General features: G+C 36.7%; 1 protein-coding gene across 1 annotated transcript in view; it reads right to left on the bottom strand.

Moving 5' to 3' along the window:
- The window catches only part of AQR (aquarius intron-binding spliceosomal factor), a 51,373-nt gene that overhangs the window by 2,698 nt on the left and 24,227 nt on the right, over window positions 1–24,448 (bottom strand). The window contains exons 18-33 of the mRNA XM_058162173.1: window positions 21,607–21,774; window positions 19,208–19,377; window positions 17,927–18,168; window positions 17,121–17,261; window positions 16,129–16,198; window positions 15,515–15,625; window positions 13,676–13,785; window positions 13,101–13,236; window positions 9,447–9,656; window positions 7,842–7,979; window positions 7,500–7,571; window positions 6,949–7,136; window positions 5,799–5,970; window positions 3,893–4,063; window positions 685–770; window positions 10–184 (exon numbers count right to left, since the gene is read on the bottom strand). Coding sequence (XP_058018156.1) covers window positions 10–184; window positions 685–770; window positions 3,893–4,063; window positions 5,799–5,970; window positions 6,949–7,136; window positions 7,500–7,571; window positions 7,842–7,979; window positions 9,447–9,656; window positions 13,101–13,236; window positions 13,676–13,785; window positions 15,515–15,625; window positions 16,129–16,198; window positions 17,121–17,261; window positions 17,927–18,168; window positions 19,208–19,377; window positions 21,607–21,774 — 2,360 coding nt within the window. The remainder of the gene's footprint in view (window positions 1–9; window positions 185–684; window positions 771–3,892; window positions 4,064–5,798; window positions 5,971–6,948; window positions 7,137–7,499; window positions 7,572–7,841; window positions 7,980–9,446; window positions 9,657–13,100; window positions 13,237–13,675; window positions 13,786–15,514; window positions 15,626–16,128; window positions 16,199–17,120; window positions 17,262–17,926; window positions 18,169–19,207; window positions 19,378–21,606; window positions 21,775–24,448) is intronic.

Here is a 24,448-nt window from a genome sequence, read left to right as displayed (position 1 = left end):
TTGTTGTACCTGACGAGCAGTTGGAAAATACTCAGCAGGGACTATATACAGTTGAAGAGGACGAGCAGTAAGCTGGCTGAAGGCTGGAGTCAGCTCAAAGCAGTTCTGGAATAGTGACACTCTTGCAAATATATACAGACCAAGCCTGGCTCTTGACATAGCAACCACTAAACGCCGCACATCCCTTCAGGAAGGAAAAATAAAACAGCTCTACTATTTAAACCCAACAATAATATTTAGTTTTTCACTAGAACACTATTATGACCACACACAACAAAAAACCCTCCTGAAAATTAAATAGGAAACTTATTTCCTTTGAATGTGAAAATTAATACAATGCCCATTTTTCCTTTAAAACTGAAGATAACAATCCTGATACGTATATCTCTGTGTTAGAAACTTTAATCAACAATAAATATGTTTAAAAACATCCATTTCATAATTAGTCTTTAAAATTGGAGTTAATGTTGCACTTATGGAATATGTTATAAGTATGGACATGACAGAAAACAGGTAAGATGTCCTATTTCAGTGGCTCAGTGATAGATAAAGTGGGATTCAACTGAGTTTCTACTCATAAGTAGTACATTTTATTCATAAATACTCCAAACCTCTACTCGTACATACTCCACTTATGTTAGGATTGCACTGTTATTCTCTGTACAAAGATATATTATTGCTTACCTCAAGTGTCCAACTGCTTTTGTTCGCACAAGTGAAAGGATGATGTAATCATTTTGCTGACCTTGAAACCTGTCCACAGTTGTCACCTAGTAAAAAAATAAAATAAGTAAATTAATTGCTCCCCATACACAATTAAATAAACCAGTCTATGGAGTTAATAGTATCAAAAGAAAACTACTATAGGAGGAATAGCAGAACCTCAGGATGGAGATCAGTGTAGAATCCCTACATAGCCACAAGCAAACTTAGTCCAATTATCCTTGAATTCTGTCAATCCTTATCTAACCCCAAGCAAATGCTAACTGTTAGTGAGAAAATTCCTGTGCATAGGCATGATTAGCAATACATTTAATTGGACCTTTACATGTGGACCTGATTTTTTTTTACGCCTGACAACTATTGCTCTATTATGACAGCTAACAGCTATAAACGTACCATTTTTATTAGAAGTATACACTTATTAATCTAAGCATTCCTTTCCTCTGTAATGTATCATATGATCCCACACTGAGGGTGAGTGCAACCCCCTTATTTTATTTATTTATTTATTTATCACATTTATATACCGCCCTATCTCCCTAGGGACTCAGGGCGGTTCACAGGCAGATAAAAAGGTACATATAAATACAAAATAAAATAACAATTAAAAAACTTATTCTACATAGCCAAATTTTTTAAAAAGAACAATATAAATAATAAAACCCATTAAAACCAATATAAATTTAAAATCTAGTCCAGTCCTGCGCAGATGAATAGATGTGTTTTAAGCTCGCGGCAGAAGGTTTGGAGGTCCGGAAGTTGACGAAGTCCTGGGGGGAGTTCGTTCCAGAGGGTGGGAGCCCCCACAGAGAAGGCCCTTCCCCTGGGTGTCGCCAAACGGCACTGCCTGGCCGACGGCACCCTAAGGAGTCCCTCTCTGTGAGAGCGCACGGGTCGGTGAGAGGTATTCAGTAGCAGCAGGCGGTCCCGTAAGTAGCCCGGCCCTATGCCATGGAGCGCTTTAAAGATAGTTACCAGAACCTTGAAGCGCACCCGGAAGGCCACAGGTAGCCAGTGCAGTCTGCGCAGGAGAGGTGTCACATGGGAGCCACGAGGGGCTCCCTCTATCACCCGCGCACCCGCATTCTGAACTAACTGAAGCCTCCGGGTGCCCCTCAAGGGGAGCCCCATGTAGAGAGCATTGCAGTAATCCAGACGAGACATCACGAGGGCATGAGTGACCGTGCATAGGGCATCCCGGTCTAGAAAGGAGCTTGATCGTATGGACCACTTTCTTTGTTCCATTCCATTCCAGTTTCTATCAAATTTGCTCTCTCATGTTCTTTATTTATATTTTTTCATATTGTGTTTTTTTTTTTTTTTTAATGATTTTTCTTGTGAGCCATTCATTTTAGTCATTTGGCATACAAATAAAACCATTTTTCCCCAGGAGAGTCAGGGGTGTTTCCATCTATTCTTTATTTTGCAATGGCCATAATTGCCTTCATGTTTTTCACAGAGAACTAATTCTCACATTCTTCTTAAGGATTTAATTATTGTTTTTCAACAACACAGCTAATATGCCATAATAAATATTTATTATTTGTTGCAGTTGACCAAGTAAAAGGCTACATAAATAGGAAAGACAGGGAATAGGAAAACGAATGAATTACTTCTATTTTACAAAGTATGCAGTTCAGAAGCAAACTTAGTCCAATTATCCTTGAATTCTGTCAATCCTTATCTAACCCCAAGCAAATGCTAACTGTTAGTGAGAAAATTCCTGTGCATAGGCATGATTAGCAATACATTTAATTGGACCTTTACATGTGGACCTGATTTTTTTTTTACGCCTGACAACTATTGCTCTATTATGACAGCTAACAGCTATAAACCTACCATTTTTATTAGAAGTATACATTTATTAATCTAAGCATTCCTTTTCTCTGTAATGTATCATATGATCCCACACTGAGGGTGAGTGCAACCCCCTTATTTTATTTATTTATTTATTTATCACATTTATATACCGCCCTATCTCCCTAGGGACTCAGGGCGGTTCACAGGCAGATAAAAAGGTACATATAAATACAAAATAAAATAACAATTAAAAAACTTATTCTACATAGCCAAATTTTTTAAAAAGAACAATATAAATAATAAAACCCATTAAAACCAATATAAATTTAAAATCTAGTCCAGTCCTGCGCAGATGAATAGATGTGTTTTAAGCTCGCGGCAGAAGGTTTGGAGGTCCGGAAGTTGACGAAGTCCTGGGGGGAGTTCGTTCCAGAGGGTGGGAGCCCCCACAGAGAAGGCCCTTCCCCTGGGTGTCGCCAAACGGCACTGCCTGGCCGACGGCACCCTAAGGAGTCCCTCTCTGTGAGAGCGCACGGGTCGGTGAGAGGTATTCAGTAGCAGCAGGCGGTCCCGTAAGTAGCCCGGCCCTATGCCAAGGGCGCTTTAAAGATAGTTACCAGAACCTTGAAGCGCACCCGAAGGCCACAGGTAGCCAGTGCAGTCTGCAGGAGAGGTGTCACATGGGAGCCACGAGGGCTCCTCTATCACCAGCACCGCATTCTGAACTAACTGAAGCCTCCGGGTGCCCCTCAAGGGGAGCCCCATGTAGAGAGCATTGCAGTAATCCAGACGAGACATCACGAGGGCATGAGTGACCGTGCATAGGGCATCCCGGTCTAGAAAGGAGCTTGATCGTATGGACCACTTTCTTTGTTCCATTCCATTCCAGTTTCTATCAAATTTGCTCTCTCATGTTATTTATTTATATTGTTTCATATTGTGTTTTGTTTTTTTTAAATGATTTTTCTTGTGAGCCATTCATTTTAGTCATTTCGCATACAAATAAAACCATTTTTTCCCAGGAGAGTCAGGGGTGTTTCCATCTATTCTTTATTTTGCAATGGCCGTAATTGCCTTCATGTTTTTCACAGAGAACTAATTCTCACATTCTTCTTAAGGATTTAATTATTGTTTTTCAACAACACAGCTAATATGCCATAATAAATATTTATTATTTCTTGCAGTTGACCAAGTAAAAGGCTAAATAAATAGGAAAGACAGGGAATAGGAAAACGAATGAATTACTTCTATTTTACAAAGTATGCAGTTCAGAAGCAATATTCAATATGATGAATGTATTCTAACAATAGCTACTTGCTCTGCACTTTTGTTGAGATGTATATTATTCGATTATTATTTGGAATGTTACCTTATTTGGTCTTCCAATCAATGGATTATTCCCACACCGCTGATTGATAATATCCCGAATCAGATGTTTCTGCCCATTGTAAGTTGTCAAGATGCTTATCTTTTCTGCAGGGTATCCTAGCAGGCACATGTACATGAACAGTGCAACAACATATTCTGCCTCACCGAGATTCTGGAATTTTAAAAAAACAAGTACAAATCTGTTTCATGTATCAGATCACAGAATATTCATGTAATTATGGTCAGGGAAAATCGCTCCAACCCTCACTGAAAAGAAGCAACATACACCAGGCCTATGTTAATCCTCCCTGATCTGCCATGGAAAGGCAAAGAAGTCTACTTTCTGTTGAAGTAGAGCCACACTGACTTGATCTATCAATTGGAAAGACGGCGTATTTCTATGCATGCATAGAAGACTATAAACATAGAAGAAACCACTTCGCTCCATTAAAAGCAAAATGTTACTCATGGAATTACTTTAAGAAACTTTAATGAACACAGCTTGGAGAGGGAAAGCCAGATTCCAGTCTATTTTGTTCTCCTAATTGTAAACATACTGTATTTTTCGGAGTATAAGATGCACTTTCCCCCCCCTAAAAGCGGTTGAAAATTTGGGTGCGTGTTATACTCTGAATGTACCTTTTTCAAAGCTTTTTTTCAACCCTAACGCACTAACGAGTGAAGCAATCTTCAGTGCTTATCCTGCTTTTCTCATTGCTTCTCTCTCCAAAGTTCAGCTGTGCTTTAGAAGCTGTTTTTCATCTCCAACCAGGGGATTAAAAAGCACATGTGCACTCAAAACCAGTGAACTAATGTGCTGAAGCTGACCAGACTAAGGACGCTAGCCAGATGAATACCAGGTAGGCAGATTTCCCGCCCCGCCCCACCTATTTTCTTCCCTAAAAACACTGGTTTGTCTTATACTCTGAAAAATACAGTAATTGTTTACTCTCCTTCCGGGAAAAAAGTTAAGTTTAAATTCTTCTATTTTGCTTGTAAATTCTGATTGGTAATCTCCTTATTTTACATAAATGATATATAGGTAGCCTTAAACTTTAAACTAAAGGTGACTTATGACCATTGCAGCATTCCCATGTTCACGTGATCAAAGTTCAGACAGTTGGCAACTGACTCATATTTAATGACAGTTGCAGGGTCCCAGGGTCACGTGATCACCTTTGGCAAACTTCTGACAAGGAAAGTCAATGGGAAAGTCACATTCACTTAAACAACCATGAAAGTAACTTAACAACTGCCGTGATTCGCTTAACAACTGTGGCAAGAAAGGGTGTAAAATGAGGCAAAACTCACTTAGCAACTGTCTCACTTAGCAACATAAATTTTGCGCTCAATTGTGGTCATAAGTCGAGGATTATCTATACACATTTCAGCAGTAGACTGACATTCTCCAAAAAGACTAATTTAAGTATTCTGCAAGGGAGATGGGAAATTTCTAAATTTGATACACAAATAAAATAAACTTATCATTTGGAACTCTTTACAAATATCAAGTGGCAATAATTACTATAATGCAGACATCAACTTGTAAGACTTAGTGCCATCTTCAAAAGGAGAGAAAACTATAGGGTATTTTAAACCTTGAGATATTGAAAAGAAATACAAAAGAAGCTTCTAGCAAAAATTCACTTTGTTATTTATTGAACTTATTCCAGCCAAGTAACATTGACCGCATATCTCATCATCTCAAATAACAAGTATTGTATTATGTGTGCGTGAAGAAGAGATATTGCATTGTTATTTTTGCAACTTAATACCATATAATTCGTTAAACGTATTTTATCCCACCATAATAAAGTACATAGATACATTCTATGCCTTTCAGTTTTCATAATTAACCTGTTGGAAAAATATTGTTAATATACAAGCTGATGATCTGCATTTCTTACCTGATAGAAATAAGGATTCGGTTCAGATTCTCCTATTCCATGGAAATCCTCTACATTTATAAGCTGGAAGTCATACAAAAACCCAGCATTTGCTGTTCTGAATTCAGGTAAGAGCTGTACATGCGGCAAGTTGCCCAGTATCTTATATCGCCAATTATAGAGATTACATAAGCTTTATGAAAAACATAAGAAAAGTAGTAATTAATTCAATTCTTGTAAAAATATTTTACTATTCGCAGTGTCTGTAATTATCTGAAAGAGGAATAATATTAAAATGTCAATGATAGCTATCTTTTTGAACAGCAGCAAGCTGACAAAGCATGTTTCAGGATCTCAAGAAGGTAAACTCTACATTCTAAATAGATGTATTTACATATTTTATCTACTAAGAAAAATCATTTTCATCGTTTGAAAAGACCCTGAAAGATTAGAACTAGTCCTTCAATATTATATTCAAATTGCATGACGCATCACCTGGATCAGCCATTTAGCACAATCCACTGAATAATTCCATTATTCAGCATTAAATTGATGAAATGTAATCTGAACATAAAAGACTTGTTGGCCTTTTTAAATTAGTTCAATAAACTCAATAAATTTCTTAATATATAAAATACAGAAAAATGTGTGTGAGTTTCATATGGTTCTGAGTATGTTACATGAAGCATCGAAAAACCAAAATCATAATATTCACAATGTTCTCTAATGCAGCAGTCCCCAACCTTTCTGCCTCTATGAACTGCTGCCTGCTGCAGGGCGCAGAGGATGATTTCAAGCACACATGCTGCTTGCACAAATACAGCTTCATGTACTTGTGCATTTGTGTGGCTTGTTGTGTGGCCAGGTCCCCAACAGGGCACAGCCAGCACCAGGCCGTGCCCCAGGGATTGGAGATCCCTGTTCTAATGGAGTTAGTTTAATTGTCTTTCATCCCCACATGCATTCCTGAAGATCCATGAAGTGCTTAACAATGTACCAGTGTCAAAAGGGAGTAGCTACATGGAAAATACCAAGAACATTGTAAAGTATAAAGTATATTTAAGAGTGGAAGGACTAATTTCAGTAAAATTACAAACCAATTACAATGTAACCTTAACCTTAACGTTTTTTCATTACACAACTTTTTGTTTAAATTTTTCCCATGTCTTACCTTGCTCTTGCTCTCCCTTGAGCATCCAAATCAATAGTTGGCACTCCGACACGAACAAACCGTGTAAAAAGAGACTGTTCCATGTTTGAGTATTTTTGAAAAGCCATGTTTTTAATGACTGGTGGCAACTGATGATGGTCCCCAATCATTATCCACCGCTTTAATCGGCTGAACCCATCCTGTGGGTTCTGTTAAATATAAATAAGATTCTAACATTAGTGTTATTCTAGATGATTGATCAAAAACTATGATTGTACTGTAAATGATTGAACTGATTTAGTATCTTAGCTTTGATGTCTACACACCAATTACATGGTGACTTGAGTTTGTGATTCCTAGTCTAGAACATAGGAACATTATCTCCTTTCTTCTGAAATTGACTTAGATAGAAGAAAGATTCTTGTCAAGGGAACTTTGTTTAACCTATGAGTCATCACATTTCTGATATAATATTTAAATTACTTCCTTCTATTCAAACATCAAATTACTGAAATAATAGTTTCTTATTAATTTGTAAAAATTAGACATTGATGTAATGCTTGAGTGCTTACCTGCAAAAGGAGAGGTATAAAAGTTTCAATTTCCAATATCTGAGCAGCCTCTTCCATTAAGATATTATCATACTGTGAAATGATAAATGAAATACATTATTCAAAGTCAGATATAGAAATACTGCAAAGGCAATTGAATTAAGATGATGGTTACTTGCTTACCAAAAGGCAGATAAAACGTTGTATAACCATCTTTACAAAATCTCTACAAAACTACACAGGTACAATCATCGTTTGGAAGAGCAAACAAAAAATAGGGATAATCTTTAGTATAATTGACTTCTGATAAATAAACCCTCAAGATAACATATTTAAGAAAGTTTTTATGTACTATGGCATTACCTTAAATCCCAGCTCAACTAAGTCATGGCGTTTCAACGCAGCATGAGTACAAGTCATTGCAATAATCTTCGCTTCCTTCACAAGTAAATACTTTGATCTGTCCAGCCCACTACGGAGCAGTTCAAATGCTCTAAATTCCTACAAAAAGAAAAAAATATATACCTAAAATTCTATGAAAAATATCAGAATAGTAATGTCTTCAATAAGCTGTTAAATTGTCATCAAACAGAACAAATATAATCCAGAGTGCTAGGGCTCTATCTGCATATCCACTCTCTATATAGAGCTATCTTTGGAGGCCATCCAGAAGCTACAATGGAGCCAGAATGCAATGGCACAGGAAGTTACAAGCGCATTACAGTATACCCATGTAACACCATTACACAGGATTCCTATAGACCAACCAGTTCACCAAGCTTTCTGACTTTCCAGATGGGTGGGAGGGGTAGAGGAGATGGTTTCATGTGAGCGGCCAGCAAATGCACGTATGCACACAGGTTCATTTGCACAAGCAGCATATATGCGCTTCACCCTGTACTTCGTGAAATAGTAATATATTATCTTTTTTTAAAAGCCTCTCCTTACACCTGAATAATACTAAATTGCATGTATCCAATCCTAACTTAAAAATTACACAAATTCCAGACTACATTTTATATCCAGCAGCACCTTTATATATTGCAAGGAAATCTCAAATTCATCTCTCTCTAAAGGAGATAGGAGTAGTAAAGCATCTTCTCCATTACAGCGAGAAGTGCCTCCCCCGTTTCTTCCTGGGTTACCATCCCCAGGACACAATCATAACAAACTGCCTCTGCACATTCACTTGGAACCTAGTTACTCTTCTCCTTTTCTACCTTATATACAGATTTGGGAAGGTGAATCGTATCTAGAATCTTTCTGCACAGCAACAGTTACATGTGTTCACCTTCATTGAGAAAAAAGAATTCTTGCATAAGTCCAAATGAAGATTTTCAGTCATCCAAGTAGAGTGGTCTGGAAGCTGAGTCATGGCAACTGGACTTCTTTCCTTGTTGGTTCGAAACATGTTGCTGCTTATCCAAGTAGCTTCTTCAGTCTTTCAGGGAAGTTTCATTCCTCACCTAATCTGGAGAGGCTTGTTAGATGAGCAGGCAGAGTTGCTGAGAAGTAAATGTTCCAAATTTTAAATCCTTTAACCTGGGTAGGTTTAATTAAGGGTGGCTTTAACCCATGGATAACCAGCAAAATGTTTTGAACCAACAAATGAATTCTAGTTGCCATGACTCAACTTCCAGATAAGGGTAAAAAAACAGTACACTGCCTAAAAATTAGTATTTAGCAAGCATGCATAGCCATTAAAAAAGAATCTTTACCCCATTCAAAGTATTTTAAATTTGAGGAATATGAGGTTGTAGGTAGGTTTTTGTCTTTTACATGGGTTGAAAATTTAATGTTTTTAGTTTACCTATGTTCATTACCTTTATCAAAGGTGGGGAGGGGAGAATTCACTGCTCAATAACATCTAATTTGAAGGACCTTATATCCATTTTAACACTGTGGTATAGTTACTTTTTTATAACTAAGACTGAATGTCAGAGTATTACCCTATTTTGTTAATCTTACCTCAAGTTGAGTAAATATTTTCTTAATATGTCTAAAACATCCTTCAGCAATTTCCATATCTTCAGTGTAAGATCTGCCTTTAAAAATTGGCTGAGGGGCATTTGCAAAATATTGGTGAAAAGGAAAAAATTTGCAGATATCAGCAACTTCAGAAGGCTTGCTGCCTTTAACTTTCACTTTGCTCATATACTCTTCCCAGCGAGACATTACCTAATTTTTTTTTTAAAAGATACATTAATACAGAGTCAAAAGAGGCTTGTACATAATTATGCAAATGCACTATGACTTTTGCACCTTGCTCCCATTTTCAAAAGCATCCTTCCCCACCAAACCTTCTTGACCATTGTGACTCAATATACATGAAGAAAAGAGCCAGTACAGTGTAGTGTTTAAGGCCTTGGTAAGGCCACACTTGGAACACTGCATCCAATTTTGGTCACCATGATGTAAAAAAGATGTTGAGACTCTAGAAAGAATGCAGTGAAGAGCAACAAAGATGATTAGGGGACTCAAGGATAAAGCACTTAAAGAACGGTTGCTGGAATTGGGTATGTCTAATCTGATGAAAAGAAGGACTAGGGGAGACATGATAGCAGTGTTCCGATATTTCAGCAGTTGCCACAAAGAAGAGGGAGTCAAACTATTCTCCAAAGCACCTGAGGGTAGAACAAGAAGCAATGGGTGGAAACTAATCAAGGAGAGAAGCAGCTTAGAACTAAAGAGAAATTTGAGACGACTTCCGGTATCCAGCGGCAACGGACGTCTGGAAGGCTTCTCCTGCCTCCAGCGCCCGAATCCGGCCGCCGCCGAGGCCCTCAGGGGCCAGGTGTTCCGAAAAGGACACCTGCCGCACGGACGGCTCGCCAGGGGTCTCCCAGCCGACATACAGGACTGTGGGGACCGATGCTGGCGCGTCCTGGGCTCGGGTGGGTTCGCAGGCCACAGGCCGCGGCCATTATTTTGGTCGTCGCCTGGGCCGCTGTGCCCGGTGACACCGGGGCATTGGATTTATAACTGCAGCAGCCTGGTGGTGAACAGGGCACGGAGAAGAATTGAGGAGGAGAAGGAAGGAAGGAATATCGGTAAACGTGAGTGGACTGCTCCGGAGTGCGGGGGTTTTCTCCCCTGCGGTTGGAAGGAGCACGAGTTATTCTGGAGAGAGGAGAACTTAAAATAAGAAGATTACGGTTTTGTGGAGCTCTGGAGAGAAGAGGTGATGGAGAAATTTAGGAGGGAAGGTTTGAGGCCCCCTCCTTCTGGGGAACAGTGGTGGCGTCCAGCTTCCGCCTTCACTATGAGAATTTTGATGACATCACTTCCTTCGGCTTCCTGGTTGACTAACTGTACTCTGGACTCGTTGCTCCTGTGAGTGCCCCTGGTGGATCCGGAGGAAATTACAAGGATACTGTGCCTGCCTGAGGATTTTGTATTTTTTTTCCTTAATGGCAAAAGGTCAGAGACCAACTGCTGGAGAGATGGAGAGAATTTTGGAAAAGTTATCTAATATGGACAAGAAATTGATGAAATAAGAGCAGAAATTGTGACTATCCAAAAGGATTTAAAGGATACTCAACAAGTTTCAGCAGAAAACAAGCAGAAAGTGGAAGGTTTGAGGGTGAGATGCGGGCAGTGCAGAAAGAGAGGAGACGACAGGCAATGCTGTGCTTGGACTACAGATGGATAAAATGTCTTATTTCCTTAGGTTTCAAAATTTGGAAGAAGTGGACCAAGAAGACTTGAGAGATGTTGTGACTAAATTGTTGGGAGAATTTCTTGGGAGAGGTGTTGATTTCATGAATTGGGATGTGGATCGAGTTTATAGAGTTAATTCGCAATATGCACGCACGCATGCAGTTCCCAGAGAGGTTCATGTCAAATTTGTGAGAAGAGAGACGAGATGAAATTCTTAGAAAACATAGGAGTGGGGCACTGATTTACAGGGGCAGGGAGATAGCCATTCTGAGGCAGATTCCCAGACAGGTACGTGAAAAAAGAAAGAAATATTATTTTTTGTCAAGCAAATTGTACCAGAAGGGAGTGGGCTTCAGATGGCTGATGCCAGAGGGATTGATGATTTTCCGGGAGGGCATTACGAAAAATCAGTACACCATGGAGGCTACGGCCTATGTGGAGGAACACAAAGCCTTCCTGGAATCAGATGACCCAGGAATTGAAGAAGGGGAGGTTATAGATCATGGGGCTGAAGCGGCTGCCGCTGTTGCGGCCCTGGAGTTGGGTCAGGCTGAACCCAGAGTTCTGAGATCCAAAACTAGGAAGTGATAAAGATATTTGGGATTGTGTTGGTTTTCCTTATTCTCTTTTGTACGATATTCTGTTTATTCTTGTCTCTTCTTTATTACGTATTTAAAATTTGCAAACTTAGCTACTTCGTGTCACCTGCTTGCCTTATGGCTGTTGTATGTGTTAAAAAATTTGAGTAAAATTCTTATTTTAGATAAGAAAAATGAAAATTTACCATACCTGATATGTATTTGTATAAACCTTTTTTGACTAATAAAAACTTTTTGAATAAAAAAAAAAGAACTAAAGAGAAATTTCCTGACAGTTAGAACCATTAATCAGTGGAACAACTTGCCTCCAGAAGTTGTGAATGCTCCAATTAAGAAGAGATTAGATAATCATTTGTCTGAAGTGGTATAGGGTTTCCTGCCTAAGGAGGGGGTTGGACTAGAAAACCTCTAAGGTCTCTTCCAACTCTGTTATTCTAAATCTGATTCTATAGCTAAGGCTAAAACCAGGAGGATGTCAATTCTAGTCCCACTTTTGGCATGAAGCCAGCTGGGTAACCTTGAGCCAGTCACTCTCTCTCATTCCTAGGAAGCAGAAAAAGGCATACCACTTCTGAAAAACCTTGGAAAGAAAGTGACTGACCAGGAAGTTGACAGAGTGGGGGAAAAAAAACTGATTTGAAAAAACTAAAAAAAGACCCCTCTCCATGAAGGAACACTATTGAAAAAGGAGTTTGAAAACCTGGAAACATTACCCTATTGTAGGTGGGTTTTTTTTTTTATTTACATTTATATCCCGCCCTTCTCCGGAGACTCAGGGCGGCTTACAGTGTATAAGGCAATAGTCTCATTCTATTTGTATATTTTACAAAGTCAACTTATCAACTTTTTAAAAATTCTATTCAATTTTTAATTGGAATTTGGGCAAAAACTAAGAGGACAATTTCCTTTCAGAATGTATATCATGATAGAAGTGGATTAATACATTCAAATATATACTATGGCAAAACCACTGCCCTTTCTAATTATGCTTCCTAATGGATATAAATTAACAGCAACAAAAACAAATAAAAGCATAATTACAGCATTAATTGCCACTTACGTTTTAAAACAAAACACAACCAAAGTTTCAGTCAAAATTCTAAAAGGTTTTAGCCAATTTCTAACTATGCTTGTTTTTGTAATATCGTCATTTAAGGACATTTAAAACATGAGCATCTTGTATTCAAATGTGCCTCAGACTATTCAAAACACTGCCATTGCCAAGGCTTACATATGGTTTCACTTAAGGCAATGCATGGGCTATAGGCCATGGCTGACCAGCCTTCAGAATCTGGATACTATGGTGACAGCACTGTCAATCTCTATCACTTCAGACTGTAAATCTGGTCTATTGGGTTCTTACTTGATATAAAAAGAAATGACCAGCTGTTTCACAAGTATAGGACACATCTCCTGGGACACCCAAACTCTCTTGTAATCGCCCAACCTCTCGTAGAAGTTCCAGTCTCCGAGACAGAACATAGTTTACTCTTCCATACCTGCAGATCAGATTAACATAAGGAAGAATAAGATATATGACTGAACTGAAAACTCTTTTCGTCCACGTTATATTTAATTTCAAGTCAGGCAGCCTTTAATATATTCCCCTCATTACACACACACACACACAATATCATATAATGAGGCATATACTGTATACACACACAAATATATATACATATATGCCTCATTATTATATGATAAACATTTATAGCGTGTAGGTTGAAATATCCAGAAATAATGTAAAATGTTATTTACATGTCCAGAACTAAATTTTGCCTAGGAGAGAAAACCACATCATAAATATGAACAAGTCCCCCTGATCAATCTTTTGCTTTAGGGCAATGAATATATAAAAAAAGAAAGCATAAAACTTTATTTTTTTGGGGGGGGGAGGTAGATTGTGCAGCTTCACTTTTTTTTTTGCTATTGACTCACCTGCTAAAATCTTTCTCAGTTTCCAATTCTTCCTCTCCATGACCAAGACGCAAGAGGTGACGCTCATCAACATCTAAAGCCATGATTTTCTCAAACAATTGGTTCAAAGCCTAAAGGTTAAAAAGAGGAATCAAAAGAGCAGAAAATTAGATGCTAATGAAGGGAGGTTTGATATACTGGAATAATTGTTTCTCTTTTGAGAAGAATTCAACTGAAAACAAAGATGAAGAGAATATTTACATTAAGTACCAAATCACTATATGCAAGGCCTGATTTGTGCTTTGAAACAAACCACACTTTAAAGAAGGGGTGTCAAACTGGCAGCCCGGGGGCCAGATGCATCACGCACAGCTCACACCCACTCAGTTCTGCGAAAGGGAGAAATGTCGCAATATGTCACATGATGCCACGTTTGACACCCATGCTTTAGAGAGACAGTTCTTTAATTTGTTCTTTTATACATACACACATACATACATACATACATACATATTTGTTTTCGTAGGTTTTCACGGTATATATATGCAGATTTTGGTATGTTCGGGTCTTTTCCCGTGTAAGATTGGAAGTATTTAGGCAACGTTTCAATGAGATCTCACTCATCATCTTCAGGCTTTGGCTTTTTCTTATGTGAGCAAAGTGTGGATTTTAATTGCTGTTTCTAAGAGAATGACTGGCTCAAAGTCATGCAGCCAGTTTTCATTAGGATGGACTAATAATCTTAGCATATCATATCTTAGTAATCATATCATTGTATTATCTTAATAATAGCTTAGTAATCATATCATGTTGTCCTAATAGGTATGTTGGGTATGGATAATTGCGCGCTCTCTGTCTGTCCTTCTCTGTTAATTTCAATAGAACAATCTTCCATGAATTTGTCTAATTCCCACATTAAATCTTAATCAGATTAGATCTAATTAAATCAGCAAGTATAATTAAGTTAATTATATATATATATATATTTTGTTTACATTTATACCCCGCCCTTCTCCAAAAACACTCTTCATCTGGTTTGCCAGAAGAGTTCTATTGCTTTGTATACAAATCCTAATCCAAATAGAGCAGGGGTTCCCAATCCTGAGTCTGTGGACCAGCACCAGGTTGCGGCGTGCCAGAAACCGGGCTGCACAAACAAGCAAAGCTTCATCCGTGGATACAGGCAGCACATAAAACCACATACCCTCCGGTCCACAGAAAAACCTTTCTCCACAGAACCGGTCCCTGCTGTCCAAAAGATCGGGGGTGGCTGAACTAGAGGTAAACTCAGATACCAAGAGCCTCTCTGCAAACAATCCATAATTAATGGACAACACCATTGAAAAGGTTTTCTCAGAAGTCCTTAAATACATTTTAGTTTTACACAGCAAGACTTATATAGCCACCACTTTATTCAATGAAGGACTGACATAAATGACAGTACGGTCTGTCATAAGTAAGATTATATGGAAGAAATGTTCCTTCAGAAACTTGATCTCAAACCATTTTCAGTTCTAAAGATTAATTCCTGTACTCTGAATGGATTTATTTTTTCTATTTATGGTGTAGATCACTATACATCACTATATCACTGATCCCGAGAAATGTCACCACTATAAATATGTCTTCTCCTGACCTTGTGATGAATCTCAACTGTGGTTCAATTAGTGTCAATACCTGCTCAAACACATCCAAATGGATAGTTTCCCAGATCAAATTAGTATATCAGTGAAAAAGATTATTTCCTTTCTAACTGGGCCACTTGTAAGGTAATTTGCAAATGATACATTTCTTTTTGAAATTAAAACAAAGGCATTAAATTCAATTCAAAAGCAATAAAGGAACATACGGTGTGTTTACCTGATTGGAATGTGTAACAATAAGAGTCCTCTGCTCAGGAAAGTTGTGATAGAGGTTAGATATTATCTGCACTGCCACATCAGTTTTACCTGTACCAGGTGGTCCTACTACCTGCGGGGTAAATATACATAATGTATTTGGCATTTGACTCACTCAAGGAAGAGCTGTTCAAAACGTAAACAATTCAGAACAATCAGAAAAATAAATGTCTTTTTAACAATGAAGCTATCACAAGAAACAACATTATTTAGGAGGGAATAAAATGTACATTTTGATCGGGAAGTGAAAGCACAAGGAACAAAATATCAGGAAGGTCTAGATCTTGAACATGGTTCTGAACCAGACTTTATTGGTTCGTTTATGATTTTCAGCTGGAAAATCAACTGAAACTCCAATTAAAGAAAGTCAATTTTAGTAAGCCTGCACAGTAATAACAATTGTTAGAAAACATCTAAAATTCATTTCTTTTCCTTTTTAAACTTCCAGCAAAAAATATGAAATTCTTTGCTAATGACCATACTGAATATTGGAAACCATTTAGTTTTGCAAGTTTGGTAGAAAAATGCAAAATTCTTCTTCACTAGTTATTAATAAAGTATATTATTTGTTATTACCATCGTCAAACCAGGTTGCATTCCTGCCCGGATCGCTTCAATCTGGGTATGAGTAAATTGTATGGTATTGCTGCAAATTGAATAAAAATTAAATCAGTTAATGCAGGGCATGGCATACTAGTTCCAATTTAATTTATTTGATGCTTTTATGCTTATTTCTAACATAGTTATCCACCCTTTTAAACCATAAAAACTTGGTTGCTATATTTGTGTTTTAAAGGAATCTACATATAGCAACAGAAAATAATTCCTATTTTAAAAATCTGTATATTACTTCAAGTTATTATACTACCTTTCCAAAATGTCCCCATATGTAATTAGAGTACTGCAAGCCCATTGACTTAAAGCAATAATTTAATCTAGAAATTAAATATTTTAGTACAAACCTTAAACCGGTGATTTAGTGCTAAATGAAGCTACCAATAAAACTACTCACTAAAGTATCTACAGCAGTAAACAATATAATACTATTACAAATATTAAAATTGTACAAAGCATTAAAGACAGGCTCAGTGGCTAAGACACTAAGCTTGTCGATCAGAAAGGCTGGCAGTTCAATAGTTCGAATACCTAGTCTAGGTCTCCTGTGTGAGTAGGGGGTTGAACTAGATGACCTCCAAGGTCCCTTCCAACTCTGTTACTGTTACTGACATGCTCACAATGAACAAAGAACAAATCTTTTTTCCCCCAATTCATTAAAGCAGCTGCATCTTTTGCAATGCTCACACGGCTGCTTTGAAAACTGACTCCAACTGCTCAGAAAACACTTTGACTGCCAGCAAAACAAAGTGACTGCATCAGCAAATTTACTGCAATTAAATAATGACATCATTCTCAAATCATATTATGCAGGTAACTCCAGATCATGTAAACATGAGTTTTTAAATTGTTTAAAGAGAGAATAACTCTAACAAACATGCCCTTAATACCTGGATTTGTTTGAGTTAACTATATCACATATGTACTTCCACAAAAAGCTACCACAATATTACCGCTTAGGTTGATTGTATGGGTAAGGACCTCTGTTAGGGATGACATGTGGCTCAACAACTAGTGTTTTAGAACTTTCGGTATTTTCTTCATCACACTCTTTCCGTTTCTTTCCTGCTTCACTTCTGACTGGAAATGTTATTCTATTGGAAAAAAACCACAGTCCTTCAGATTTAAATGCCACTTGATTGTTAAAAGTTCATTTTAGGCACGGAATAGCCCACCTGAATGATCAGAACCATCAGAACCGTCAAATTTGTAGGAAAAAAAAGACAATATGATACAGAAAAACTGAGTTTTGGAATGACTGGAGATCAAGAGTACAATTTTAAAATAAATGGTTCTAAGAAAACAAACCTGAATCAAGAAACAGTTCTATATACAAGACAAGAATTGGTGTCAGTCAGTGACAACACAAAATAAACATTTTTTAGGGGAGACAAAAACAGGGAAAGCAATTAAAAGCTGAGATTTCATACTAATAAAGTAGAAATTAAGGGAAATTTAAAATTTGCTTTATAATCATAGAAGAAAGCTGTTGAATTACAATGGCACAAAAGATACTGTTTGGAATGTCCACAGGCAAAAATTTTGTCATGCAGTTGGATGGCCATTATGAGAATAGACTTCTGGATGACAGTCCAACAGGGCACTGCTTATGTTCTAATGAACTTGTTGTGAGATACATTTTCCAAGAATATAATGCATGCATATTTCATCAATGAGTAAAATTAACAGTGCCATTATTTTAATGAAAGACATGCTAATTAAAAAAAAAACTTTCACATTTGTACAAAGAACATCTCACCTGAATGGGGGAATTTGCAATGTTTGGTCTTCCACTGTTACTTTAATGTTATATCCAGGAAAGCTAGCTTTTAAGTGATCAATGGAAAGGAAGGTATCATTAAAATCCAAGCAGGCAATCTGATTTGGCATTTTTGAATAGTGAGCACTGCCAGGATCACCATAACCAAGGATAATATCATGCAGCCAATTAGGAACGACACACTCTGTGTTCATCAGATTTCTTATAGTCTCCAGAACAGCCTGTAATAATTTATAAAATGCATGGTAATAACATCATTCATCACTCATATTTAACTGCACATAACTTATTCTTCTGCTGTTAATACTTTTAAATTTACTCATTTCTGAAATGTGTTGAAAAGGGTTGAGAAAGCAGAAAAAATGAAATAAAATGAATAGTTTTAAGTTCATCATTTGAAGGACCATTAGGATATATTGTAGTCTAGTGCCTGGATTCAGTAAAGGACTGGATGAGGGCCATACAATGAATCAATATTGAATCCTGGCAGGATGAAGACTGTTCTTTCACAGATGTCATATTTCGTTATGCTAGCAGTCAACATAAGTCTTTTACCAATTTTCCCTTGCAAGCTCAGCAAAGGAATCACGCTTCTGCTATCCATTTGATAAATTATTCAACATCTGTCATTAGTGAAAGCAATTTATCTTATTTTCTCTCATGTGAGTTAGGACTTGTACAGCAACTAAAAGATGATAATCCTCTAGGATGCAGCTATCCTATAAGGAGGCTGAACCTAATCAATTCGTTTAATTTTAAACCTGAAAAAGTGAAATTAAAGACACTGTCAAGCCCTTTTGGCATTATCTTGATGTCTGACTGTAACTAAATTGCAAATAGTCCTTCAGAACTTCAAAGGAAAACAATCTCCATTAAAAGTCATTTTTTGCCTTTGAGGCACTTTAAAGCCATTTCGCTTAGAAAAAGCAAATGCTATTTTAACATATTTATTGCAATACAAGCAATATAAACAGATGGTTCTGTGGGATAGGTTTGATTATTTGTCTTGGAAATTCACCATCACTAAACAATGCTTACTTAGCATTCATTATTCTTCCACTGCATTAGCAATGAGATTTAACTGGAAGCAAACATTTAAATCTATCTTAGTTTTTACCATGGCTGGTAGCAGAGATTGGATAGAGACAACTGCAGTGCAAGGAAAGAAACTAAGACTCCTTTTTAAAATTTGTGCTTAAACAAATGTTCTGGAAAGTAAAACACAAACTACTTGGGAAAAGAAAACATATTACAACTTACTTTAAAATTGTTTTCTTTGGGTTTTCTTCTCATTATTATATTAAATGTTTCATATACATCTTCTGTTCCATTTTGGATGGTACTAGCCATGTCTTGTTGATATTGATTAGGATCCAAGAAAATTCTAAATGTTCTTGAGTCACCTTTAAGTCTTGGTTTGGGTTCCGGCCCTGCTTACAATGAAAGACAAAATTGATCAGATACTAATTAAAAAAGAAAAATCATAAAAAAGTATTTTAGAGATCAGTTCAGGCTGTAACCGGGCCTTTCCAACTTATTCCACTTTTTACTTTTCTTTCCCACATAGCCTGCTCACTCCAATATTGCATAAAATTGTTTATTTTTCTTTATCACAACCAATGATCAATCTTCAGAAAGGAATAGCTTTTTTACATACTATTTTGAAACCACAATGGTATCCAAAGAGTGCACCCCATTTCAATGTTGGATCGCTGCCTTATTGGCATAACCTCTGGCAAAAGTGTATTTGCTGAAGTCTATCAAGTTAAAATGCATTGTTCTGACCTCAGAAATGTTATGATGTTGTTCCAATCACTCTGGAAGGGTTCTAAATCTAAACTGCTTCCCGTTTGGTTTAAACAGTATTGTACATCCCACATCTTTAGATTAGATATACCACATTATCATTGTTTGGTTGGGTTTAGATAATGAATCTGAAATGTTAGCTTCAGAACATAAAGGACAATATATCCTCATATGATAAGCTGATAGTGTTCACAGCCTCATTTGCTCCTCCCTACACTCCCTTACACTATGAAAATGTATTTTGAGAGCATATTTTTTTCTTTTTCCAAGTATAAAAACAATCAATTCAAAACTTAATCAATGACAACAGCAACACAAAACAAAGTAAAGAAAGCTTGGGCTGACAAAATCAATCATCTCAGCTCTGTCCCTTCAGAATGACTACTTCTTTTGGAAGTTCTCATTAAGGGTTGTGATTGCTGCTATTGAAAAAGTAACACATATTAAAAGGCATCATTCTGATCCCAGTTTATACCTTCTCACATTGTTAGGGATGAAATTTTACAACAATAACAATTTCAATGAAATTTTATTATCATACCTTCTTCAATGACACGTCCCTTATCATCCAGCATACCCTGGATTTCACACCCCCTGACATAAACAAGGCCAGTTTGTTCTACAAATGGCTGCCTTCTATCAAACTTGGTACCATAAGGTTGAGTGGGTCGGACGGTAATTAGAAAGCAGACATCATGTTTGCGCAAACCTAAATGTAATGAGAGAGAGAAAAACAAATTCATTTTTTATACTTTTAAATATAAATTTAAATATAAATAAATGTGGTTTAAGAGAATGCAATTTAAGTCCATGGAAACAAAGTCAAATAGTTTTGAAATAACACTGATGTAACTATTCAATAAAACGTTATTTTTGTCATTGGACTTTCAGCAACATGCTTTTATTTATACTGATCTATAGAGCAAAAGGTCTCAGTCAGAAATGTGCAGCTTTACAAAGGAATCCATGAGTTATATTTACTGTTTTCAGGCAATCAATTGGGAGAGTTTCCTTTCTTCTCTCCATTAATCTTCTCCTACAGATGTTCATATCTTAATATTAAATTTCCCCATCAAAGTATGTAATGATCTGCCTCACAAGACTCAAAAGAGTTTTTGCTCAAGGATCCAGGGCAGGCAGTTATGTGTTAAAATCAGTGTAAATATTTTAATAGCAATATATGCTGATTTTAACTTTGCTGTAATTTATCATCCCCTACATTGTAATGCTGTTTTCATTTTTGTTGCTCTTTTGAATTCTTAAGGGAAAACCAGAGAAAAGTAATTAAATATATACCTGCTATAAGTACGAAAAATATATTACAATTACAGAGACTTCCGCTGGCAACGCAGGCTTCGTGGACGTTCCTTTGGGATCGTCTGCCCTGGGTTTCGTCAAACCGTCCCTGACAGCGTAAATGGGCTGTCAAACGGTTTGGAATTCTCTCCCCCGGGAGAAGGGGGAGGGAAGAGTGGTCAGGTTTGGGTAGAACTCCCCGGGAGCCCCTGGAATTAACCAGGGGATCGAAGGGTGAGAGCTCCCCTTCAGCCTGACGAAGCTCCGTGCCCAGGGTGCTTCTGTTTATACAGAACGAGAAGCCGCAACCATCTCTGTGCCAAGATTTATTTTTAAAGAGAACTCAACACAGACAGAACAAAGCAGGAGGACTAGCAAGAATTTGCAAGTAATAAATCTTAACTTCGGCTCTTAAATAGCTTTCCTTTGAACTAACTTTCAACCTGAGTGGATTTAAAATGGCGTTTGTAATATACAAAGGAAAGTGAAACTATAAAATGATAAAGAAAGAGATTTTTACACCAATATATTAAAGATTGGAAATTTTATTATCATACCTTCTTCAATGACACGTCCCTTATCATCCAGCATACCCTGGATTTCACACCCCCTGACATAAACAAGGCCAGTTTGTTCTACAAATGGCTGCCTTCTATCAAACTTGGTACCATAAGGTTGAGTGGGTCGGACGGTAATTAGAAAGCAGACATCATGTTTGCGCAAACCTAAATGTAATGAGAGAGAGAAAAACAAATTCATTTTTTATACTTTTAAATATAAATTTAAATATAAATAAATGTGGTTTAAGAGAATGCAATTTAAGTCCATGGAAACAAAGTCAAATAGTTTTGAAATAACACTGATGTAACTATTCAATAAAACGTTATTTTTGTCATTGGACTTTCAGCAACATGCTTTTATTTATACTGATCTATAGAGCAAAAGGTCTCAGTCAGAAATGTGCAGCTTTACAAAGGAATCCATGAGTTATATTTACTGTTTTCAGGCAATCAATTGGGAGAGTTTCCTTTCTTCTCTCCATTAATCTTCTCCTACAGATGTTCATATCTTAATATTAAATTTCCCCATCAAAGTATGTAATGATCTGCCTCACAAGACTCAAGAGTTTTTGCTCAAGGATCCAGGGCAGGCGGTTATGTGTTAAAATCAGTGTAAATATTTTAATAGCAATATATGCTGATTTTAACTTTGCTGTAATTTATCATCCCCTACATTGTAATGCTGTTTTCATTTTTGTTGCTCTTTTGAATTCTTAAGGGAAAACCAGAGAAAAGTAATTAAATATATACCTGCTATAAGTATGAAAAATATATTACAATTACAGAGACTTCCGCTGGCAACGCAGGCTTCGTGGACGTTCCTTTGGGATTGTCTGCCCTGGGTTTCGTCAAACCGTCCCTGACAGCGTAAATGGGCTGTCAAACGGTTTGGAATTCTCTCCCCCGGGAGAAGAGGGAGGGAAGAGTGGTCAGGTTTGGGTAGAGCTCCCCGGGAGCCCCTGGAATGAACCAGGGGATCGAAGGGTGAGAGCTCCCCTTCAGCCTGACAAAGCTCCGTGCCCAGGGTGCTTCTGTTTATACAGAACGAGAAGCCGCGACCATCTCTGTGCCAAGATTTATTTTTAAAGAGAACTCAACACAGACAGAACAAAGCAGGAGGACTAGCAAGAATTTGCAAGTAATAAATCTTAACTTCGGCTCTTAAATAGCTTTCCTTTGAACTAACTTTCAACCTGAGTGGATTTAAAATGGCGTTTGTAATATACAAAGGAAAGTGAAACTATAAAAGGATAAAGAAAGAGATTTTAAGACTGTCGTCGTAAAGAAATTTAAAAAGATTTTTTACTAATTTTAATTTTAAGAAATAAAGTTTAAAAGAAGATGGCAATTAAGCAATTAAAAACAACTGCTTTTAAAAGTGTTGGAGTGTGCTGGCATTTGCTTGTAAGAAGATTTTAGCAAATGGCGTTTTGTGTATTGGAAGTGAAAGTTAAGGAAATGCTTATTATAACTGCTGGCATGGAACTATAAGAAGAACATAACAAGCTACTTTTTAAATGGAATGAATAAGAACTGTTAATGATTTTTTTTTCTTTTTACCTTTTTCTTTATCACAATGTTTAAGAAGAAAAGTTTATTGAATTTTTTTTTCTCTTTTTGGTAGATTTTATAGTTTAAAAATGGCTCTTAAGCAAACAGAACTAACTACTAAAATCTTGGAAACTTCTTCAGTTCAAATATGGATTATTATTTTTTATAGGAACTTTTGGAGGCTTATCTTTTCTTAATAAGTTTTTAAACAAGAGACTTTTACACCAATATATTAAAGATTGGAAATTCTTTATTGTTAGATGTTAAGCTGATTGGTGAGCAGATGGTGGAAAATGTGTAAGATAGAAGACAAGGGGAAGGAGAATGCTTAAGATGTGATTTTGATGGTATTTTTTTTTAATATATATATATAGGGTTTAATTTTTATAACTGATCTATTTTGGGTATAAGGTGTTACTATTTGATATATGTGAGGTATAAAGGAATGGGAAGATGGAATATTGTTTAACTTTTGGAGGACAGATAGAAAAATTTATGGATGTAATGTTGGTATTTGGTTAAATAGAATTTAATTGTTATAATTGATATATTTTGGATATAAGTTATAAGTATAATTTTAATAATGTTATTTGACAGATGTAAGGTAAATTGAAGAAATATTAATATTAGCAATGTTATTTGATTTATGTAAGTGATATTAAAGATATGAGAAGATAGAATATTGTTTATTTTGGAGATTGGATAAAATTTAAGAATTTAAGCTGGAAATATGAATTATATTTGGGAGACTGTTTAAGGAAGAAAGGTATATTATAAAAGAATTTCTGATGAATACTGGAAGATGGAATATCGTCTTGGTCTTGATCGATGAAGATTGGATATTAAAACTATAAGATTCTGAAGACTTCAGGAGTGGAATGGATTGATATATATTTGGTGTTAATTTATGAAGATTGGATATTAAAAACTATGTATTTTATTGATGAACTGGAAATACTAATTTAATTGGAAGATTCTGAAGATTTTAGGAGTGGAATGGACTGATATATAATGGACTGGAAGAAGAATGTACTTTTTTGTTTCTGGAAGGGGAGTTAAGGTCTTAGAGAGAGGAGTGACTATGGATTATGACTTATGTTGTATTTTAATTTATGATTGTTAATTTTATACCCTGTACTTTGTTCTGGGAAGTCTCGGGGGGTGGGAGGGGGGAGGGAGGGGAAGGGGGGAGAGGGGGGGAGATGAAGGATCAATGTAAAGGAATGATTGAAGATATGTAATTAAGAAATAGAAATAATTTGAAATGAAATCAGGGCTGCTCAGCTGC

The sequence above is a fragment of the Ahaetulla prasina genome, chromosome 1 (assembly GCF_028640845.1).
Source record: "Ahaetulla prasina isolate Xishuangbanna chromosome 1, ASM2864084v1, whole genome shotgun sequence".
Lineage (NCBI taxonomy): Eukaryota > Metazoa > Chordata > Lepidosauria > Squamata > Colubridae > Ahaetulla > Ahaetulla prasina.
The sequence above is the reverse complement of the archived record's forward strand: the minus strand, read 5'-3'. Positions and strand labels throughout refer to the sequence as shown.